General features: G+C 33.7%; 2 protein-coding genes across 4 annotated transcripts; one reads left to right on the forward strand and one right to left on the reverse strand.

Annotated features, from left to right (window-relative positions):
* Positions 1 to 278: 278 nt before the first annotated feature.
* Positions 279 to 7,889, forward strand: SEX4 (dual specificity protein phosphatase (DsPTP1) family protein). The gene is made up of 14 exons (XM_039037270.2): positions 279 to 556; positions 643 to 712; positions 812 to 856; positions 1,143 to 1,260; positions 1,580 to 1,656; positions 1,743 to 1,819; positions 2,011 to 2,091; positions 3,691 to 3,823; positions 4,237 to 4,296; positions 4,989 to 5,045; positions 5,668 to 5,763; positions 7,062 to 7,121; positions 7,301 to 7,408; positions 7,507 to 7,889. The coding sequence occupies exons 1-14, from the start codon at positions 531 to 533 to the stop codon at positions 7,639 to 7,641; spliced, it is 1,143 nt and encodes a 380-aa protein (XP_038893198.1). The 5' UTR covers positions 279 to 530; the 3' UTR covers positions 7,642 to 7,889.
* Positions 7,890 to 9,076: 1,187 nt separating this feature from the next.
* On the reverse strand, positions 9,077 to 19,604 carry LOC120081305 (uncharacterized). Of its 3 annotated transcripts, none has more exons than XM_090315505.1 (15): positions 19,004 to 19,604; positions 17,537 to 17,623; positions 17,246 to 17,346; positions 17,041 to 17,091; positions 16,206 to 16,377; positions 15,740 to 16,054; positions 14,844 to 15,047; positions 14,198 to 14,707; positions 13,901 to 14,107; positions 13,128 to 13,316; positions 12,614 to 12,783; positions 12,001 to 12,156; positions 11,722 to 11,803; positions 9,442 to 9,855; positions 9,077 to 9,345 (listed from the first exon to the last, which is right to left on the reverse strand). In XM_090315505.1, the coding sequence occupies exons 1-14, from the start codon at positions 19,454 to 19,456 to the stop codon at positions 9,802 to 9,804; spliced, it is 2,751 nt and encodes a 916-aa protein (XP_090171631.1). In that variant the 5' UTR covers positions 19,457 to 19,604; the 3' UTR covers positions 9,077 to 9,345; positions 9,442 to 9,801. The 3 variants fall into 3 exon arrangements, with proteins under 3 accessions (XP_090171631.1, XP_038891991.1, XP_038891990.1); XM_039036063.2 differs by having other exon boundaries at positions 9,077 to 9,333; positions 9,442 to 9,860; XM_039036062.2 differs by having other exon boundaries at positions 9,442 to 9,860.
* Positions 19,605 to 19,921: the final 317 nt, after the last annotated feature.

Genomic DNA, 19,921 nt, shown 5'->3' on the forward strand with positions numbered 1-19,921 from the left:
TTGTATGTCTCTACATATATATTTAAGTTACCGATGATAACCTTGGATGTTAGTTTATTAGTTTGTGGGTTTAATGCTACTAAATGTCAAATAAAACATTTCATATTTTATTAAATAAATAAAATGTTTGTACAATATAATTACAAACTACGGAATCTTACGAGATTTAGAGCATCAACCCCAACCTCATGAACTGTTTTTTTAACCATTAAAGAAAAATGCTACCCGTTCTTGTACCATTGAAAAAAATTAAATTCGATTTTACCAAAAAAAAAACCGAAATAAATATAAATTGCCATTTTAATTTAAACATCATATAAATATCAACTCAAAGGAAAGATCCGAGTTGGGGAAGAATATCAATCACGGGAAGGCATATCCTCTGGGATTCACAAGAACGTGATCGAAACTATGCTGTGTTACTACTTAAAGTGAACGAAGGCATTGATCGAATTTCAAAGTTTCAATCCGTGCAGTATAGCTCTGCCAATTTGCTTCATCGTGCACCGGCGAAAGATCGCAATTCGGCCATGAACTGTCTTCAAAACCTTTCAATGTCAGTTATGAAACTGAAATCATCATCTCCTCCTTTCGATTCATTCAAATCTTTTCTTACAATCTTCTTTCCTCTCTGAATTTCAGATCATCTTCTTTTCCGTTCCGGAGCTTCAAATGCCGACAAAGAAAGCCTGAATTCCAGCTCTGTAACCTGGTACTCTCGTTCGCGCCACATTATATTTTTTGCACTTTATATTCAGTCTCACTGTGTTCTTTGCGTCGAACGTTAAACAAATTGTTTCGATTGATACAGGTGATAAGGAACTTTACCGATCTACATCGACGTTCTACCGTGAAGGTAGCTATTGAGGACTTGTGATTATGAGAATTCATGAAAGATTGTTTTATTACGATCAATTTGTTAGTTTTGTGTGAATGATTGCTTTCTCCAATCAGTTTGCCGATTGAAATTTTAGCTATGTTTGAGGCTTAGCATAGTTGTGAATTTTTATATGTTTGTATCATATCTCAATTTTGGAATGTAGAAAGTCTTTTCAGTGTTCAGTCATCTGTAGTTTTGGTGGCTTTAGGTCACTGGTTGTTATAAACAATAAATGTTTGAAATGATTACTTGTTGTCTATAGGCAGCGTCTGGCTCTACATCAAGTGCTGAAATGAGTGGCGCAGAAGTGGATGATGCCGAGGAAAAGGAGGAAAAATCCGAAATATATAGCCATAACATGACAGAAGCTATGGGTGCTGGTAAGAGCCATCATCTTACGACTCCACTTTGAACTGGGAAATAACTGCGATGCTGTGAATATTTAATAAATAAATTTATTCAGATTTCAGAAATCGTTTAGTGAGAAAGTAACTAGAAATTTATTGCCATTTAGAGAAGAAAATTGAATTTTCTATTATGTTCTGCTAAAAATTTGAATTCAGAGATGTGAATGTTTGCTGGTTGATTGGATAATGGATCTAATCTGCCAGTTTCTGTGACCATAAAGCTAGAGCTTCTTGCCAAGTCCTTTTTCATTAGTTATCTAATCTGATTCCCTTTTTGATCTTTATGGTACAGTATTGACATATAGACATGAGCTGGGAATGAACTACAACTTCATTCGTCCAGATTTAATTGTAGGATCATGCCTACAGGTGATAATTGTTTTTGACATTTTTCATTTTGTGCGTTTTTATGCACTAACTCCCTTACAATCTCATTCTAATCCGAAAAATCTCAGACTCCAGAGGATGTTGACAAGCTCCGCAGCATTGGAGTAAAAACAGTTTTCTGCTTGCAGCAAGATCCAGATTTGGAGTATCCAAATTTCATTTCTGTAAATATTTTCCTTAATGTTTCACGTAATAAAATTTCATTGACTCATTTACTCTTTTTCTTTTCTTATTTTGTTACTAAATAATTAATATTTGAGAAATTCCAATCTCTCACAAAAGTAGAGTTTCATCAATAAAGTGAAAACTGCTGAATTCCTTCACTGTACTGGAAAGATATTTTGGGGTTGACATTGGTGCTATAATAGCATATACAAAGACGTTTGATGATATTGAACATTTGCGAGCTCAGATAAGGTCAGTAGGTGTTTGTTATCTTGACCTATCATGTACTGTGATTCGATGGAAAGCTATAAATCTGTAAAGCATATAACTGCAATTGTGAACACTTCCTCGATAAGACTAGAGTATGATGCAACATCATGTTGATACATTTGAAAAGGTTAAGTACAGCAACAGGCAGTTATATTTGTATATTTGGAGACTACCAACCATTAGTCTGATAATTTTAACTGTAGATTAATTATATGTGAATTTTTTTTCACCTTACATGTTGGAGGAAACAAGATTTTCATATACTTCCTGTTTCCCCATTTACCACCATATACCTATACTCTTTAAGGGGCCGTTTGGTTGGAGGGAAAAGAGGGTGGGAATGGGAATGGGTTTACAAAGTCCATGTTTGGTTGGTGGGATTTGTTTATTTATCTTAGAAAAGGCAATTCCTAGGTATCTTTTACCCACACAAATGAAGGAATTGCATACCCATTGAGAAGTGTGGGTCTTCATTTCTTCTTCCGCTTCCTACCACGATTTTGCTTCTTTCCAGCCGTGAAATCGTATATAGTATTTTGTTACTCAGCGACCGTGTAACATTTGGTAAGCGATCGTGTAGCATTTGGTAAGTGATCGTATAACATTTGGTAGGCGATCGTATAGCATTTTGTTACTCAGCTATCGTGTAACAAAACTAAGCGATCGTGTAGCTGAGCTCAGCGATCATGTAGCATTTGGTAAGCGATCGTATAGCATTTGGTAGACGATCGTATAGCATTGAGTAGGCGATCCTATAGCATTTTGTTACTCAGCGATCGTGTAGCAAACCCAAGTGATCGTGTAGCATTTGGTAAGCGATCGTATAGCATTGGGTAGGCGATCGTATAGCATTTTGTTACTCAGCGATCGTGTAGCAAAGCTAAGCGATCGTGTAGCATTTGGTAAGCGATCGTATAGCATTGGGTAGGCGATCATATAGCATTTTGTTACTCAGCGATCGTGTAGATAATTTAAGTGATCGTATAGTATTTTGTAAACGATCGTTTGGACTTGTTTTCACAATCTCATTTTTTTTTTTTTAATTCTCACATACTATTCCCACACATACTATTTCCAGACATTGTTTTCCTATGCACAACCAAACATAATCATCCTTGATTCCCAGTAATTTTATTCCCAGACATATAATTTCCAGACATCCTTAATTCCTGGACATTGAGAAAACCTCAATCCAAACGGCCCCTAAGGTATTTATTGTTTGATCCTCGATCTCCTCTGTGAAGCAATTTCTAGTGTGTGTTTCCAATTAACTTATCACAAAGTTCAAATCAATTCCTCATCTAGCCTGAAAAATTTTCTTATATCATTTCATCAAACGCTTTGACTTGAATATTATCTTGGTTAAATGAAAGAAATATTAAAATCTGATCTACTTAGTACACTTGTGGAGAATTGATATCTTTAGTTAGACTCGGCTTTTTAACCGTTTCTACCTTATTATGCCAAGCAAAATTATTTACACTGCACCAGATGCAAACATGAGCATGCATACATGATTACATTCTTAAGCATGTGGGGATTTTACTTTCTACAATGGCCAGCTAAGGTTTGATGCAACAGGGATTTTGATGCATTCGACCTACGGCTAAGATTACCAGCCGTTGTAAGCAAATTACATAAAGCCATAAATCGAAATGGTGGAGTGACTTACATACACTGCACTGCTGGACTTGGAAGGGCTCCTGCTGTTGCGGTATGTGTATAAGCTTGCTTCTAAAAAATAAATTTCACTACTGTACAAATAATTTGTTTGGAATATAATGAATTTTAACCGAGTATAATAGTGCACGGAAGATAGAGATATCTCCTGAAAAAGGTGGTCCTGATTTTTGTTGCTGTCCCATACCTCGCTTCACTTAAGTTTTTTCTTTTTTGTGTAGATAAACGTACTTGTGCAGTTATTTTTGTCTTTAGTTTTTCGCTTGATTCTTTCATCCCCTATTTGGTTCGTCATGTTAATATTTTGGCTATTGTCTGATATTTCGACATTTTTTCTTTAAATTCCTAAGGATGTATTCTGCCGTGTAACTGGATACGCCTTAAAGCTTGAAATAAATTATGTCGATTAACTTCTTGCCAACTTTTGAAATATCTTATGAACTACAGATGGCGTATATGTACTGGGTTCAAGGCTACAAACTCAATGAGGCTCTAGAATTACTGCTGGTAACACCCATTATACTCGTTTAGTGCAGAAGTGTGAAAAACTTCTGTTGGTTAGATTAACTCTGCGTGTTCCTATTATAGTATTATTATCTATTTGAATTAGAAAAATAGGAGTTCAGAAACACTATACATTATAAAATTACATATTTTTTTGTTATATAAAAAGATTGCATTTTTTAATCAGAAAACGGAGCTCCGATTGAGAAAATAAAAGATTTCAAAAGGGGCATAAAACACACCTTACAAAAGGAGCCAAATACAATCTAAACTAAATATACAACCTAATTTAGTTTGGACCTGATAAACCTTTTTGTTTAATAATTGTATCAACCAAAGTGTCAACTAGTTTCTTAATTGTATCAACCAAAGTGTCAACTAGTTTCTTATTTTTTACAAGTCCTAATTTTTTAATATTGTACTATATCATGATAAGGATAACTGAACAAAACATTTTTGTAGCATCCTAATCCCAAATACTTTGATAGTCCTTTTTCCTTGTCCGCAGCAGATAAAAATGTTATGATGCGATAACATCCTCCCGTTCTCATTCATTACAGAGTAGTGAATGCAATAGTTTATTTAATCTGTCATGACTTGTGACTTAGAATGCTAGGAGGAAGTGTATTGATCTCAAACTATAGGCTCCTAAATTTCTAATGTTGCTGAATGTGCTTGGATTTGCTTTCTTGCAGAGCAAACGCTCATGCTTCCCAAAGATAAATGCTATTAAAAGTGCAACTGCTGACATTGTAAGTATTTATATTTTATGATTTATTTAAATAATTGTTTTGGTCCCTTGGGTTATTTTTATCCCGAATCTTAAGATGCATTGCTTTTCTAATTGAGCTCGGTGGTTAGTTCTTTGGCTGACTATGTAACTTGTCCTGTAATTTTAATTTTGACATATTTTTCAACATATTAATTAAGCCATGGGGGCGCGTTAATTGGTTCAATTGAAAACCTACACAAACAAGGAGAGGAGTTATCAATTTCTGTTAATTTTTTCCCCATCTAAGAGGTCTGAGGAGATCAGTTACTGTGAAGTAGCTCGGGTTTTACAGTAGTGAAGGGAAGAGGCTGATTATGAACTTAAGTTTTATTCCTTGCAAGTTATGACTTCTGCCTTCTAGGTTTATTGGTTTAACGTGATACTGGTATAGTTGTGGTTACCGCAACAGGCAGCACCGAAATAAACTGGAGATGATTTATGATTTATGAATTATGAAGTGTATATATACACACACATATATATATATGCATGCATGTATGTAAATCCATTGCAACATGAAGTCTGAGAAAGGCTGACGTCATATTTTATCTTCTTGCTTTATTGTGTTACAAAAGTGATTCCCCGGTGTATTCTACTTGAAGCTTTCAGGATTTAAAAAGAAGCCTGTCACTTTATCATGGGAAGATGATCAATGCTCAACTGTAGAAGTATCTGGACTTGATATTGGATGGGGCCAGGTAATAACTTTCTTTCTTTCTTTCCGAATAATCTTCTTTATGTTTATCACTTCCTTGAATGTTTGATTTAGTTTTGGAAAATAGTATACGTGTAACACATGTCCTCTGATACTTTTCTTTCTAATGGTTTTCAAAAAATTCGGATTTCTCTCTGATACTTTTCTTTAATCGATCAATAGATATTTGGATGCCCTTAATAGTCCCTAAGTATGCATTTGTGGCAGGAAGTAGTTGGCATTATGATTTCCTCGGGAAAGAAAATAAATTTTATTGGAGAAATGAAATGTAGAATAGAACCTAGATGATTTTCATTTGTCAATAACTACATGTAACTCTGACAAGTACTTGGAAGCTTGATGAGTTTTTTAAATTTTAGGTTTTAATTCTTTAATCCTTTAAAGCTCTAGATAAGATAGAAAATATCAGTGCTGATTTTTAATGGAACTTTTCTTTTCATGCCGTTGGTCGATAGATGTTGTAGTTCAGAACCTGTTTATATCCTACAAAGAATTTGAACCATCTTTCGACATTTTTGTCTGTGGATGGTATGAAATTGTAGAGTTATTTTGATAATTTGGTAAGCTTATAAACCCTACTCTCAAGTTCCAACTAGTTCCTTTGCAAAAAAAAAGCTCCAACTAGTTATTGTTTTTTAAATTAGGCTATGAATTCAAAAGTTTCATTAGGTAAATATATAAACCATGACAAGAAAATGTGCAAAAAGCAAGTACAATTTTCAAAAACCAAATAATTATAAAACAGGCTCACATAAATCACTTTTTCTTTTGTAATCATTGTAGTTAAGGTTCATCTTTGTTCTAGTATCCTATAGATTATGATATTAGTAAGCATTACTGGTCAATAAGTTGGCTTGTCAATACAGTTTATTTGCAGTCAACATGACCTAATTGTATTGGAATAGGTTCAACTTTCGAACCTTTTGTCCTTAACTGTACTGTCTCTTTGCAAAATGCAAAATGCATGATAATTCTGAAGCAAAAGAACTAAAAATTGTTAAAGTCTTCTAAGATCAAAAGATGTGCCGTCTTCGGTTAGAATGTGATGGTAGTAGAATGTTGATTGCGATTGTGTATTAATGCTGAAATACTGAAATAGAAATAGTTTAGAATCATTATTAAAAATAAGCTGAACGATTCAATATCTCCTTTCTGTTGCTTTGCTCGATTGCGCAATCTAATTAATTAGAGACCAAAAATGTTTAGTTTGTGCATACTTATGAATTTTAGAATTATCGACAAGTTGTATTTATTGTTTTATCTGTGGAACTTTTCTTCCAGAGGATTCCATTAAAATTCGACGAGGCACGAGGTGCGTGGATTCTCAATAGGGAGCTGGCGGTATGACAATTATAATTAATTATTTCATTGCTCTAATTTGAAAATTTATGATACAACATAAGTTGGAATTTGTAATTAGTGTTACGTGTTACGTGTTACGTGTTATTCCTTTTCAACAAAAATAAATCTAGTGTGAATTTAAGAATTATGATGGGATTTGTTTGGTTTTGATATAACAGGAAGGACGATATGAATACAAGTATATTATTGATGGTATATGGACGTGCAATGAAAACGAGCCAATCACTCCACCCAACCTAGATGGCCACGTTAATAATTTCATTGAAGTAACAATTAGATAATTTCAGTCTTATAAATGAAATAATACCAACTTGATTTCTCAATTAATAATAAATAAATATTTTCATTTTCTTTTCGTGTTTAGGTTGTTGAAGATGAGGATCCAGGTAGTGATAGAGCAATTCTTCGGGGAAGGTTAACTGGAGATGAACCAGAACTCACGGCCGAAGAAAGAACCAAAATAAGACAATTTCTTGAAGCTTGCCCAGATGAAAATTGAATGAAGATATGTTTGCATTGCAAGCATTGTCTAGATTGTATAGTATTTTAATTTAATCTATTCTGAAAAATATAACATATGGAAAATTAATAAGAGTAGTGTCAATAAAGACCAAGAAATAAAATGGATTTAATACTGTTGCACGATCACCACTGTGATTCGTCACACAACATCGAGAATAATTTGATAACACTGGAGTTTATTCGTAACGTTATTGTTTATAAGTTTAAATCTGATTTTTCCTTGAACTTTCTATACCCTTTTATCTTGTTTTGATATCTAAATATTTAATCCAATCTAAAATATCATTGCTTTCGTTAATTCATTTGATAATTATTTAGATATTGTTTGATAACCATTTTATTTTTTGTTTTTAATTTTTTTTAAATGAAACCTATGAACACTACTTTCACCTCTAAATTTATTCCTTTATTATCTACTTTTCAACAATGATATAAAAAATTAAGCTAAATTTTACGAATTAAAAAAAGTACCTTTTTAAAAGTTATTTTTGTTTTTGAAATTTAACTAAGAATTCAATCATTGTACTTTAAAGATGCAAATCATGGTAAAAAAAATGTGAATAATATAGACTTAATTTTCAAATACAAAAAAACAAAATGATCATCAAACGAGACATAAATGATTATCAAATGGAATCTTAATTTTTAGTTTAATTTTTATAAACTTAAAAATTAAGTTTTAAAAAAGTGTTTTCGAGTTAAAAAAAATGTTTTAAACATTTAAAAAATCGATCCAAAAGGCTTCAAGTATTGCCAAATATCGATGTAAAAATTGCATTAACTCTTGCTTGATGGTTACAAGAAACTAATGATAAAGGAACAAATCGAAAAGAAACATAACAAAGTTTATTTGTCATTTGATACATTCAAATCTACATTCTCACTTCAACATGTAAATTCATGTAATTACTCGCATTACATTTTTCTTTCTAACATTTCCTTTCTACCTAATTTTACAAGAAAAACACAAATAAGTTCTATTATTCTATTTTTCAAAAACTTAAACTAAATATAGTTATCAAACAAACTCTGTCAATCAATAGAAATATTCTATTGTTTTTTTAAGGGAAAATATTCTAGTGTTAAACCATGGCAATTAGAATTTAATATTTATATTTAAAACAAAAAATTCCCAGATACCTAAAAAAAATGTTTTTTTTTTTTTTTAATAATTGTTCGGTGGAATTTTGGGATTAAATACTAGTCTTTCTCTACAAATTTCTTAGTTCTTTTTAAACACGCTTATTCGGTTTTTCTTTTAAGTTAATATATTATAGTAATTTTGGTTAAAAAAACGAACTTGAAAATAACTTACAATAGAAATAATTTTGATAAAACCTAGAGAGATTTTTTAAAGGACATGCAGCAAGCCAGAACCATTATCCTCTCATAAATTCTCGTAAGACTGGGTATAGAAAAATCTAGATGTTTGTGTATCCTTCATTAAGTTTCAGATTCTAAATTGGATGCAAAAAATGTCGATTACAGATATTATATACATCGTCCAAAGAATACATGTAATTGCTAATTGCTGATTGCTACTTTGTCAGAGTCGACGAATTATGGAAAAGAGGTTGAAAGAAAGTAACGTACTTGAATTGACGATTCTTCTGCCAAGCAACTTTCGATCAACTCATTCATATTCACAACATATTCCTCTATCTACGATCTGCAACAAACCCTTAGAAACAAGATAACCAAATATCTCGTCAATTTACGATAAGTAAATTAAGAAAAGAAAAGAGTTGAATTGAAGATAGCCCGAACAAAAACTGACCATTTTACTGCAAGAGATTATTTAGTTGCGTCTCCCATTCTCCAACTGGCTTTTGCTTGTGTTGATGATTAAGGATGTTGTCTACTAAATTTTTCTCTGTGGACATTCTTCCCCTTTTACCTTTTTTTCTCTTCCCTTTCATAAATTCCTTCCCAAAATACCTCTCCTGTTAATGGCCATAGCCATGACTTGTGTCTCAGGGGATCGTCATCGTCGGCAGCTTCAGCCAAATCTGCATCCATGGCTTTCAACAATGTGATGTTGAAGAATTTAGACCACATGAAGGCCTGACGTTCTTCAAGTGGATGCTGCTCTTGAAGTGAACCTGAACGTGGATTTAAGTAAACCATTCTCCGCCCACTATGGTACGCCCACACATTTATCAGGATTCCCAACACCCGGCAATAACACTGCCTTCTCTGCCGATTAAAACAAAAGGACGCAACTGCAAGCTCAGAATTCTAAATTTTTCAAGTGTTTTTTAAACCCCATCTGTCTTTTAAAAAGGTTTATTTAAAAATTTAGATAAAAGTGAAACTTCTTTTTAACTTGAATGGCAAATATAATTAGATTGATTTTTATTGCATTTACTTAAAATTATGAATTTTGTCAAATTTATTGTTCCCATTACCTCTACCTTTAAGGGTCAATATCAAAATTAATAATTTTTCAACTATAACAATAATAATAATGATAGTCATAACAGTAATGATAACGATGAGATGGAATTCTCAAGCACAATTGAGTTGAGGACTCTTTATTCATCAATCAGATTACATTATTTCATTATGGATTTGACAAAATTCATAATTTTAAGTAAATGCAATAAAAATCAATCTAATTCATCAATCAGATCCATGTGAGTAAAAATGCAAAACACAAGTAAACAATACCAAAAGTAATCAAATGGGGTCTCTTATTTTTTACTCTCATTGATCTATTACGTTTTCAGTGGGGTAAAAATGACCTAAGTGTAAACTATAATTTATGGATTGTGCCTATTTCATCTTTAAACTTTCTAGTGTTGGTAAGTTTCTAAACCTTTAATTTTGTATCTAATAGGTTCTTGATATATATATTTTTAAAAAAAAGAATGAATTGATAATTGAGTTTATTAGATATAAAGCTGAATTTTTGTCATGTTAATCCCATTTTATGATTAGAGGATACATAATTTTTTTTAAAAAAAAAGTGTACATACAAATTTGAATAAAAACCTATTAGACACAAAGAGAAGGTAAAGTATCTTTATTAGACATTTTTTAAAGTTTAAAAGCTTAAGAGGTGATTATTTTAAATGGTAAAATTGTTAAAAAAAAAAATTTAAGTTTAGAATGGAAGTTAGTGGAAGAATTGTCATAAATAACACCTTTACATTTTCACTTTACAAAACTAGCACCTTTCTTAAAAATTAGTTCAAGTAGCTTTTCTCGATCGATCTTGCACCGAGATTTAGTTTAAAAAATTAGCTTTTTCTAACTTATCAACTCTTTTGGGCCTTTCTCGGTATATTTCGAAGAGATTACACCGAAATTCTAGTAATTTTTCCAAAATATTATGTCATCTTCCTGCATCTTATATCAAATCCTATATATTTTCAAATTTTTTTTTCCAAAACCGATTATAATTATCAAATATTATATCAAAATTTTACGTGACTTTTTAATCTTTAGCCAATTTTGTAATTTCCATATCAATCCACCAATTATCCAAATACATTTTTTAGATTTTTTGATTTTTGGAAAGATTAAATTTTTCAAAAAAAAAAACAAAACATGAAAAATACATAAAATCTTAGTATGAATCTCGAGCAGATTAACACCGAGATCGGTGAATTCTCGAGCAGGTTAATACCAAGATTTTATACCTTACTTTTTTTTTTTTGCAAAATTTAATCTTTCTCAAAATTTAAAAATCAAAATGCAATCGTCCAAAAAATCTAATTGGTAAATTCATTTGAAAATTTAGAAATTCATAAATATAATATTCCGTAAAAATAACCAAATTTGGAGAAAATTTGAAAATATATAAGATTTGGTATAAGACTTGCATAGATTATCTAATATTTGGAAAAATTACTAAAATCCCGTCGTTTAATCTCTTCAAGATGTAGGGCCAATACCTAAATTTTTAACTAAATCTTGATGGTCGATCTCGTCCGAAATCTATGATAAAAACTAGTTTTAGCGATCTTACAAAATGCGGCGGGGGGGTCCCAAACTCACACCTCAAACTGCACCATAGAAGTAATCTCCTCAAGGATAGAAATAGGATACTTACCTCCAGCCCTGAGGAAGCCAGCAAACATTCGCTGACATTGCCAAGCTTCCCGTTCACGGCATCTATTGAATCAACAAACATCCTGCAGACGCTCAAATACGAACACTTCGGTCATTATTCAAGCCAAAACTACATCCCATTGTAACAGTGCTCAGGGTGGGGAAATTTGAAGAAAATAAAATTAGAGGCTATGTGAGAGTTATACGTTCTTTTTTTTTTTTTCTTCTTCTGAGAAGAGATAAATGGGGTTCTACGTCTGATATAATATAATATGCTTACCGGGAAAACACTATAAATTCCAAAAATGTAGGGGTAGGCATCACCCAGCTGTGCAGAGAAGACCAGAGACCGCCATCATCAGGCATTGGAGGAAGAGCTTCCGAATGTGATGGTGGTAGACCATACATCCGCCTAAAGGCATCTTTAAATGTAGAACTGGATGGATGGATGGATGTAATTTTAAGTGAGACCATCTTCAAATTGCATCCGTTAATGAAAAGTTCTAATATAAATATATATATATATATATATATATGACCAGATTTGGGACTTGATGTAGTATCAATTCAACTCTCTCTGTACATGGGATCGATTCAACTTTCTATATTTCCAATCATATAATACACAAAAGTATAAGGTCAAATTTTATTTAACTGGAATAGAAGAATTTTTTAGACCTTTATAGAGAATTTGAAGTTCTATGACTAGAACATTTATGCCAATTGGAATGTTTTGTTGTAAGCTCCTTCGATTTCTTTGGGGTTTTTTCATCTTTTTAAACCCCTTAAATGAGAACTATTTCAGTTTAAAAAAACAAAAACATGGAAGACTTGATCTATGAACATGAAACAGCTATATTATTACACTAGAATATGTTGAATAACTGATATACCAGCAATGTCCCCGATTGAAGACGTCACATGTGTACCAAAAGGGACCATCATCGCTGTCTATGACTCCAGAATCCACTTCCATGTACGCCCAGAAGTAAATAACTTCTCCTCTAGTATTCTCCTGAATTGCTTCTTCCAAAATCTTTCCAGCCTTTCTAGATAACGAGACCTGCTTTTTAACGGACTGGTTATGAATTGGAAGAATAGAAGTAAATAAATGAAAACAGACTCCTAAGCAGCATAGATATATTGGCATACAGCTTAAAACCCGTTCATTACATATCCTAAGATTGCTTACAGAAGATGATATATACATATATATGTGTGTGTATATATATATATATTCCTAATAGAATGGACGGCCGTTAAGTAAATGGGGTAAAAGTATTCCTTATCTAAGCCTCAACCTCCAAAAATGTCATGGATATCCATCATTTACATCTCTTACAGCCTTGCAGCCATCCAATAATATAACTAACTAAGCTTGAAATAATGTTAGCAAGAATGGATTACCTTCCTCCCATCAGCTTGCCACGATTGGAAACCAATCCAGGGTCTTCTGTGGATTGTATCAATCTTATTTGCTATAGCAAACATTCCTCCAATCTCACAGAGAATGTCCTGATAGAATCTGTTTTTCAAAAGGGGAAGCCGCTGGGGAGCATTGACATCATCTGATTTCAACCTCAGTGCTATCGTAGACTGGAGGGTACAGTGTAAATTACAAACAGTAAACAATGAAAAATCAGCATCTTGAAAGCAAGGAATACATTCATGATTCATCTTTGAGTATAACAAGTCAAGTTCGTAGGATATCCAATTGGTTCATAAAAAGTTTTAAGAATGGGACAAATATGAAGAGTGTAATGTTTAATGCCATTAAAATCAAAGTTTAAATTTAACTTTCTACTTGATGTTTTTTAAGGAAGCAATGGCTGGATATGTGGCAATGCTGTCTTGTTGTCCCTTTTACTTTCTCCTAGGTTTGATGACACAATCTAATTCTTCTTCTCTTTTTTTCCCCAAACAAGTCACTAGATGTTGGGATCAATAGATGCACGGGATATCACAACTAGGTTGACATATCCGTAACATCTAAATTTTAATCTTTCTTATATATGTTCAACATTCAAGACTGAGGATCTAGCAAGAGAGGATGATTGATGGACTAAAATCTATCATACATTGTCGCATGAATGACACAGAAGATAATAGCTAAGAAAAGAGAGACAAAATAAAACAAACAGAAAAATATCAGCAGATAATTTTGGACGGAAGAAGCTCACAAGACTAAGTCCACGAAACAGAGCACCATGATGCAAAAATGGCCAAGCTCCAGGTCCACTGTATATCTCATAAATGCATACTATCTGCCCTGCCCTTTCAAGCTCTTCCTCGTCCTTCGCATTTTCAAGCTTCATCCTTTCAGACTTCCGTGCTCTACGATATATTCGTTCCCATGAACCTAATATACTTTCTGTTCTTTCTTGAAGCTACATAAGAAATCATATATGCCCTTGCTCTCAGGAAAGTGAGTGGCATAAAAATTGCAGACAAGTCAAAACGGAAAAATAGCAACATACCTCCTCCATTTCCACTCTATCATATTCTTCAGTACGTTCTATTTCCCCAATAATATCCCAATCTTGTTGAGTTGGGATATCATGCACCAAAATTCTCTTTCCAGGACTGGAGATGTTTAAGGGACTAACAAGGTCAGAGAACTCCTCTTCGAGTTTAATCACTATGCTAGATTTCTTTTTAACACTCTCATCGCGTTGATCATTGGGAGATACTTGCATTAATTCGTTCCAAAAGAGATCCCATTCCCACACTGCTTCTGCAAGCTGGGTAATGGAACCTGGCCATATAACGTCTGATGGGAAATTGAGGACTTCCTCCAAGAGATTTGCATATCCAGTAATGCACTCTGAAGCAAGAATATTTTTAGCAAGTAATCTTCCAGATGAAGCAATATTGCTAGCAATTCTAGTGAGTCTTCCATCAGAAGTTGAACTAAGATCAGTGAGAGCTCTTATCAAAGCATCCAAACTGAATATGGGAAAAAGTAACCCATGGAACCCCTCAACAACCTGCACGTTTCAAGACACTATTATTATATTTTTCCTTTCTAGTGGAGGAAGTTGGGAGAGAAGTAAAATGGAAACAAAGCAAACTAGAATACTGTTCTGTAGTTAACGGAGTATAGGAGAACTTGAATGAACTTACATATTGGTTAATAATAGGCAAATCAGGTGCCACTATCGGGACTTCAAAGGTCATGGCCCGAATGAGCAAGGGAGGAAAATCTTGTACATTTTGTGAAGATTCATATAGAACAATATCGGCAAAGTACAAAATACCATTTACATCTTGATCAAACCCATAGTGGCTTAAATAACCACGAGGAAGTCCTAAACGTGAAGCAGTTTCCTACATAAGTTAAATGATCAATCATTACTCCAAAGGACTACTTGAATTTATAATACACTATCACAAGAATTCACAAGAAAAATGCAGAAGGTGATCTGGAACTACCAAGCCAGAACCAAGGAAATAACTGAGAAAATTTTTTAATTTGAGATAACTGAGGAAGGAAAAAAGCATGCGGGAACACTTGCCAAACCAGAACCGACTTAATCCCTATCATGATTCATGAATAAAAATTTGAAGGTGGTTTCTCCAAATGCTCATCCCATATGCTATCTGGAACTACCAGTCCATTATTTCTTAAGGTAATCAAATTCTGCCTCCTCAATTTACATTCACCATACAAATTTCCCGAAGAATAGCCTCTGTTTAAAAAGATACCGCAACAACTAAAACAGAAAATTTGAAAATCCAATTACTGATGGAATTTCTCTGTCAAGCTTAGTACAAAATTTTAAAAAAGAACTTTGATTTGAATGTCCCAGCAAGTGTTAGAGCAGAAGAAATAAGAAACTATTTGCTAGTTATACAAAATTTATAGAAAATAAAACCTAACTTTACCTTAATAAACATTTTCTCAATTTGACGTGTCCAATAGTTACACGTCATATCATTTGAAAGAAAGAAAATAGAAGTCATAGGCAAATTGGCACGTAAAGAAAGCTAAAAAAATGGCAAGCATAACAAAAGACTACCTGAAGAACATCATTGCATCCGTTGGTGGAATTACCACACAAGAAAACAAATTTAAACGAAATTCCAGGATTTTTCCTCGGCAATTTGGTCAGTACAGGTCCCAGGCGATTCAAAGCCACAGCATATTCCGGTGATAGCTCATTATAGAAAGAATTTCCAACCACAAGAACTATGATATCTTCTACATCAAATCCAAGTTTCTTTCCAATTTCATACTTGAAGTGAGTCTTCTTATAAATTTCAGCAGTCCAAACATCCACAGGCGAACCATGGATCACATGAAAATTTCCAGTATCAAGCGCACTATATAACATCTGATGGAAAATGGAATAAGAGATGAGCAGTTTCTAAGAGAAACGTCAATGTTTTTTTCTTCTAATGTTGAGGGAAAGAGAAACGTCAATTGTGAGGCCAACCATGCGTCTAAAAGCCACATAATATAAACAGGTAAGTTCATAAACTTACTGGAAGAGCAAAATTGGGAAACACAATAACACTAGCTCTGCTAAAAGTACTTCTCCAATGAGAAACGAGATTCTCCCAGCCTCTGTCCTTATACATCTTAAGACGCATGGCTAGGATATCATCCTGAATGATCCATATAAGTGGTATTGAACAAAAAGGTTCCAGCATAATGCTGCATACGTGAAAAGCTATTAGCTATTTATACCATACGAGAGGGGGGGGAGGGGAAGGGGGAGGAGTCCATATTTCCATACATCAACAGTACTAAAGAAAGGGTCCCTCCAAACAAGCACGAGGGAAATGCATAAGAATTCAGATATTCATAATTCTGTATCAAGTTTCTCCAAACAAGTTTGCTATCATTATTATAGGCTATAGCATTCTAATTTCAACATCTTCCATCAAAATGAAATTCTCATTGCATCCATTTCTCGATTTAAAAGATCAGCACTACCAAAAGGAAAAAAATTAAATCTTTAGATAGTAATTTTATAAAAAATATTAACAAGATAACTCTGTGCTTGTAAACATTAATCGTAAGTTCATAATATACAAGGTTAAAACTTTTGGCATTCCTTTTAAGTTGCTGTATTTTAAATTGGAGGATTCCTGATTCTCCTATTCTTTAAATATATTTTACTTAGTTTGTTAAAAAAAGTACAAAATAGAGTAAATATAATTATTCCACATTATTTAAGAAGTTTTCCTAAAGATGAGCAGTAGTGATTATTTCCACCTATAAGCAGAAAAAACATGACATACCATGGCTCCACATGCGAGAACACTCCATCACTTATAAACTTCCTCTAGAAAATGTAGTATCAAGTAAACCAACCTTGTAATAGCCTCCTTCCCTTCAAAAGAATCGACGATGATGCCTTCAAAACTGCAAGGATAAAAGTTAACCATTCATGCAGATCTGAGTACTAACGGAGATCACCTTGTGCTGGTACAAATAGGAAATGAAAAGGTATAAGTCTATGGTTTATGTACTTATACACGACACATGTATGTGTGTGTATAGAAATGTATGCACTCACAGTAACCAATTGATATGGCCAAACTGCTTTGGGCTTAAAAGAACAAGCCGACCAAGTTCCTGCCACATTTGACGCGCTTCTCCATTGCCAACTGCAAAAATCTGAGACATTTTCCATAAGAGTTAATCATTTAAAATCTGACTGATAATAATTCCCTTCAAATATGTAGGGTTTCAACGACACATCATTACCATGTCTCACAGACTATGCCTAGAGAACCATGCATCGTGTGACTTTTTACCCTATGCTATATCAGCATACCAGTAACAAAAGCAATGTCAAAGATCTCACCTCAAATGCATATCCAAGCTCCTTCATGTTCTTCATTACAGTAATTAACAACAAGGATAGTGAATCTTTCTCCATGTTTCTCAATATCTGATAATTCAGGCAAAAAAAAAAAAAAAAACAGAGAGAATTAGGAATAATTTGCTTATTTATGATAGCTTAATTTGTTGCAATGCATTACGCATTTAAAAAGAGTAGCTTTCATGTGTAGGCTACTGAATTATCCATGCATTTTCGGACCCTCGTGCATGATTGAGTCTACACATGATGGTGCAACATTCACTAACAAATACTGTTATATGCATCCTGGCACCTAAAAACGTGTAAACACATTGATAGGCCAAAAATTCAGAGAAGAAAGAGTTGTTAAGTATTAATACAACAAATTTCTCCAAAAAACCAAGATTCTGCATCCAAAAGAATGGAGTTCAACCTTAAAACTCAGAATGACAGGTGAATTGATAGTGGCTAATAAGCTCTACAAGCCAAGAATATTCAGTAACTATGACGGAATCTTATGGATTTTGAAACTAAATAATGATCCCTGAAGAGGAAGCAATTAATCATCAGCAAGAAGTCGAAAGTGACGAGTTATTCAAGAGCAATACACTGATATCTCGTCAGCTTACAAAATTTATAGGCGCCAAAACATGCTGATTCCAAATTGATGATAACATGATATTATTGGCATGTGATCACAGTAGTTATAGTGCGGCAAGCTCACACTGGAATCCACTGTTCATTTCCATTAACTGTATCTTATCTTGCCATTTAAAGTTTTTCACATTATGTTCTTTCATGCCTAAAAGGTCTTACGTCATGACTATGCATCCTAAAAACAGGATCTCATTTTTAACGCAACTTTACTGCCAAAAAAGATGTTTACAATATTTATATCAGTTAATATTCAATGTATACTCGTGTGTATTTTATAAGCAGCACTTGGAACTCAAAAGGCTTCGGATCTAAAAGTTTTGACAACAATTTTGTCATGTTTTACAGTAGAAATCAACAACAATAGTTTTCTATCTGCCTTGAGATTACAAATTTGAAGCGTCAGTTAGCCTGTTTTGCATTATAGTGATGTGTTAATCACCTCGAAAAGACATACGTTCTTGTGCCTATAGATGCTCGTAACTTCTGGCTCAGTCATTTAAAAGACCAAGACCATCGATAATGTCATAGAGCTCAATCTCACAGTTACTTAGAAGTCTTAAGACAGTGTACATTAATCAAATGAACGTTCCAATTCTCGTTGCTGGACTCCAAAGGGAAAATTGTTGCACTAGAGGTATGAATATCACTCTAATTTAAAATTCGTATAAATAATTTATTTCAGAAAGCGAAAAACTAAGAAACGTAACCTATTGTTCCACACCAAACAGTGAGAGTAGTTTGAATTTGTCCTTGAAATGGGTGATTAAACCATAGCTTAAGAATGTAGGAAAGAATCGAAACTCAGTCACTCACCAGAGCAAGCCTAGGTTTCCGAAAACCAAAACGATCCTCCGAGTGCGATCGATCAACCTTATTACCTTCAATAAACTTCCGAGGAATCCTCTGCGGAACGAACTTAAGCGTCATCCCGAGCTTCAACTCTGAATCGCGCGACCAAGCTTTCTCGCTCCTTTCCAAGAACACCGAAGTCATCAAACTCTCCAGATAAAACGAAACCATGAATAGCAAGAGCAAAGCGAAGCCAGCGCAAACGAAGAAGGACCTCCTACTGAACGCAAACCAGAGGCGGCTATCGGACCGGCCGAGGTTTGATCGAGAACGCGTGACAGGGCGATCAGAGGACACATTGCCTTGTTCCTGATGCTGCTTGAGATTTCGCCTCGAAAGAGAGCGGTCTCTGAACGATAAGAAGCCGATAACACCAGCGCCATCGTCATCGACCGGTGGAAATGATTCCTGCATCATAAAGGAGATTGTACGAATCTTCTTCTGGATAAAAATGGCGGGAAACTGTACCGGTTTGGGAAGGCAAGAGTTTGAAGTTGAAGCTTGGTTGTTAGCGGGAAATGAAAGCGAGAGAGAAGCGCCAAGTGAACGAGTGAAACTGATTCGTTTTTTCTATTCTTTTTCTCCGGTTTGTTGCGTTCCGTTCCGTTTTTATACCCGTCTAGTAACGACCATATCGTTGATAAAATGAGCGATAAAAAGCTATTGCTCGTAGATTTATTTATATTTGCAATGCTACCCATTGCAATTATTCAAAAAAAAAAATAAATAAATAGATATGTAATTGACATTCTCTCTCGAAGTTGAAAATTCGATTTCTATCTTGTTGATGTTGTCTCAATAAAAGAATTTTTTTTGGGATCCTTAAGTCTAAATTTAGTTAACGTATATTTTTTTCAATTTAATAACGGTCGGTGGATATCT

The sequence above is a fragment of the Benincasa hispida genome, chromosome 7, assembly GCF_027475165.1.
Source record: "Benincasa hispida cultivar pf3 chromosome 7, pf3_genome.v1.1, whole genome shotgun sequence".
Classification (NCBI taxonomy): Eukaryota; Viridiplantae; Streptophyta; class Magnoliopsida; order Cucurbitales; family Cucurbitaceae; genus Benincasa; species Benincasa hispida.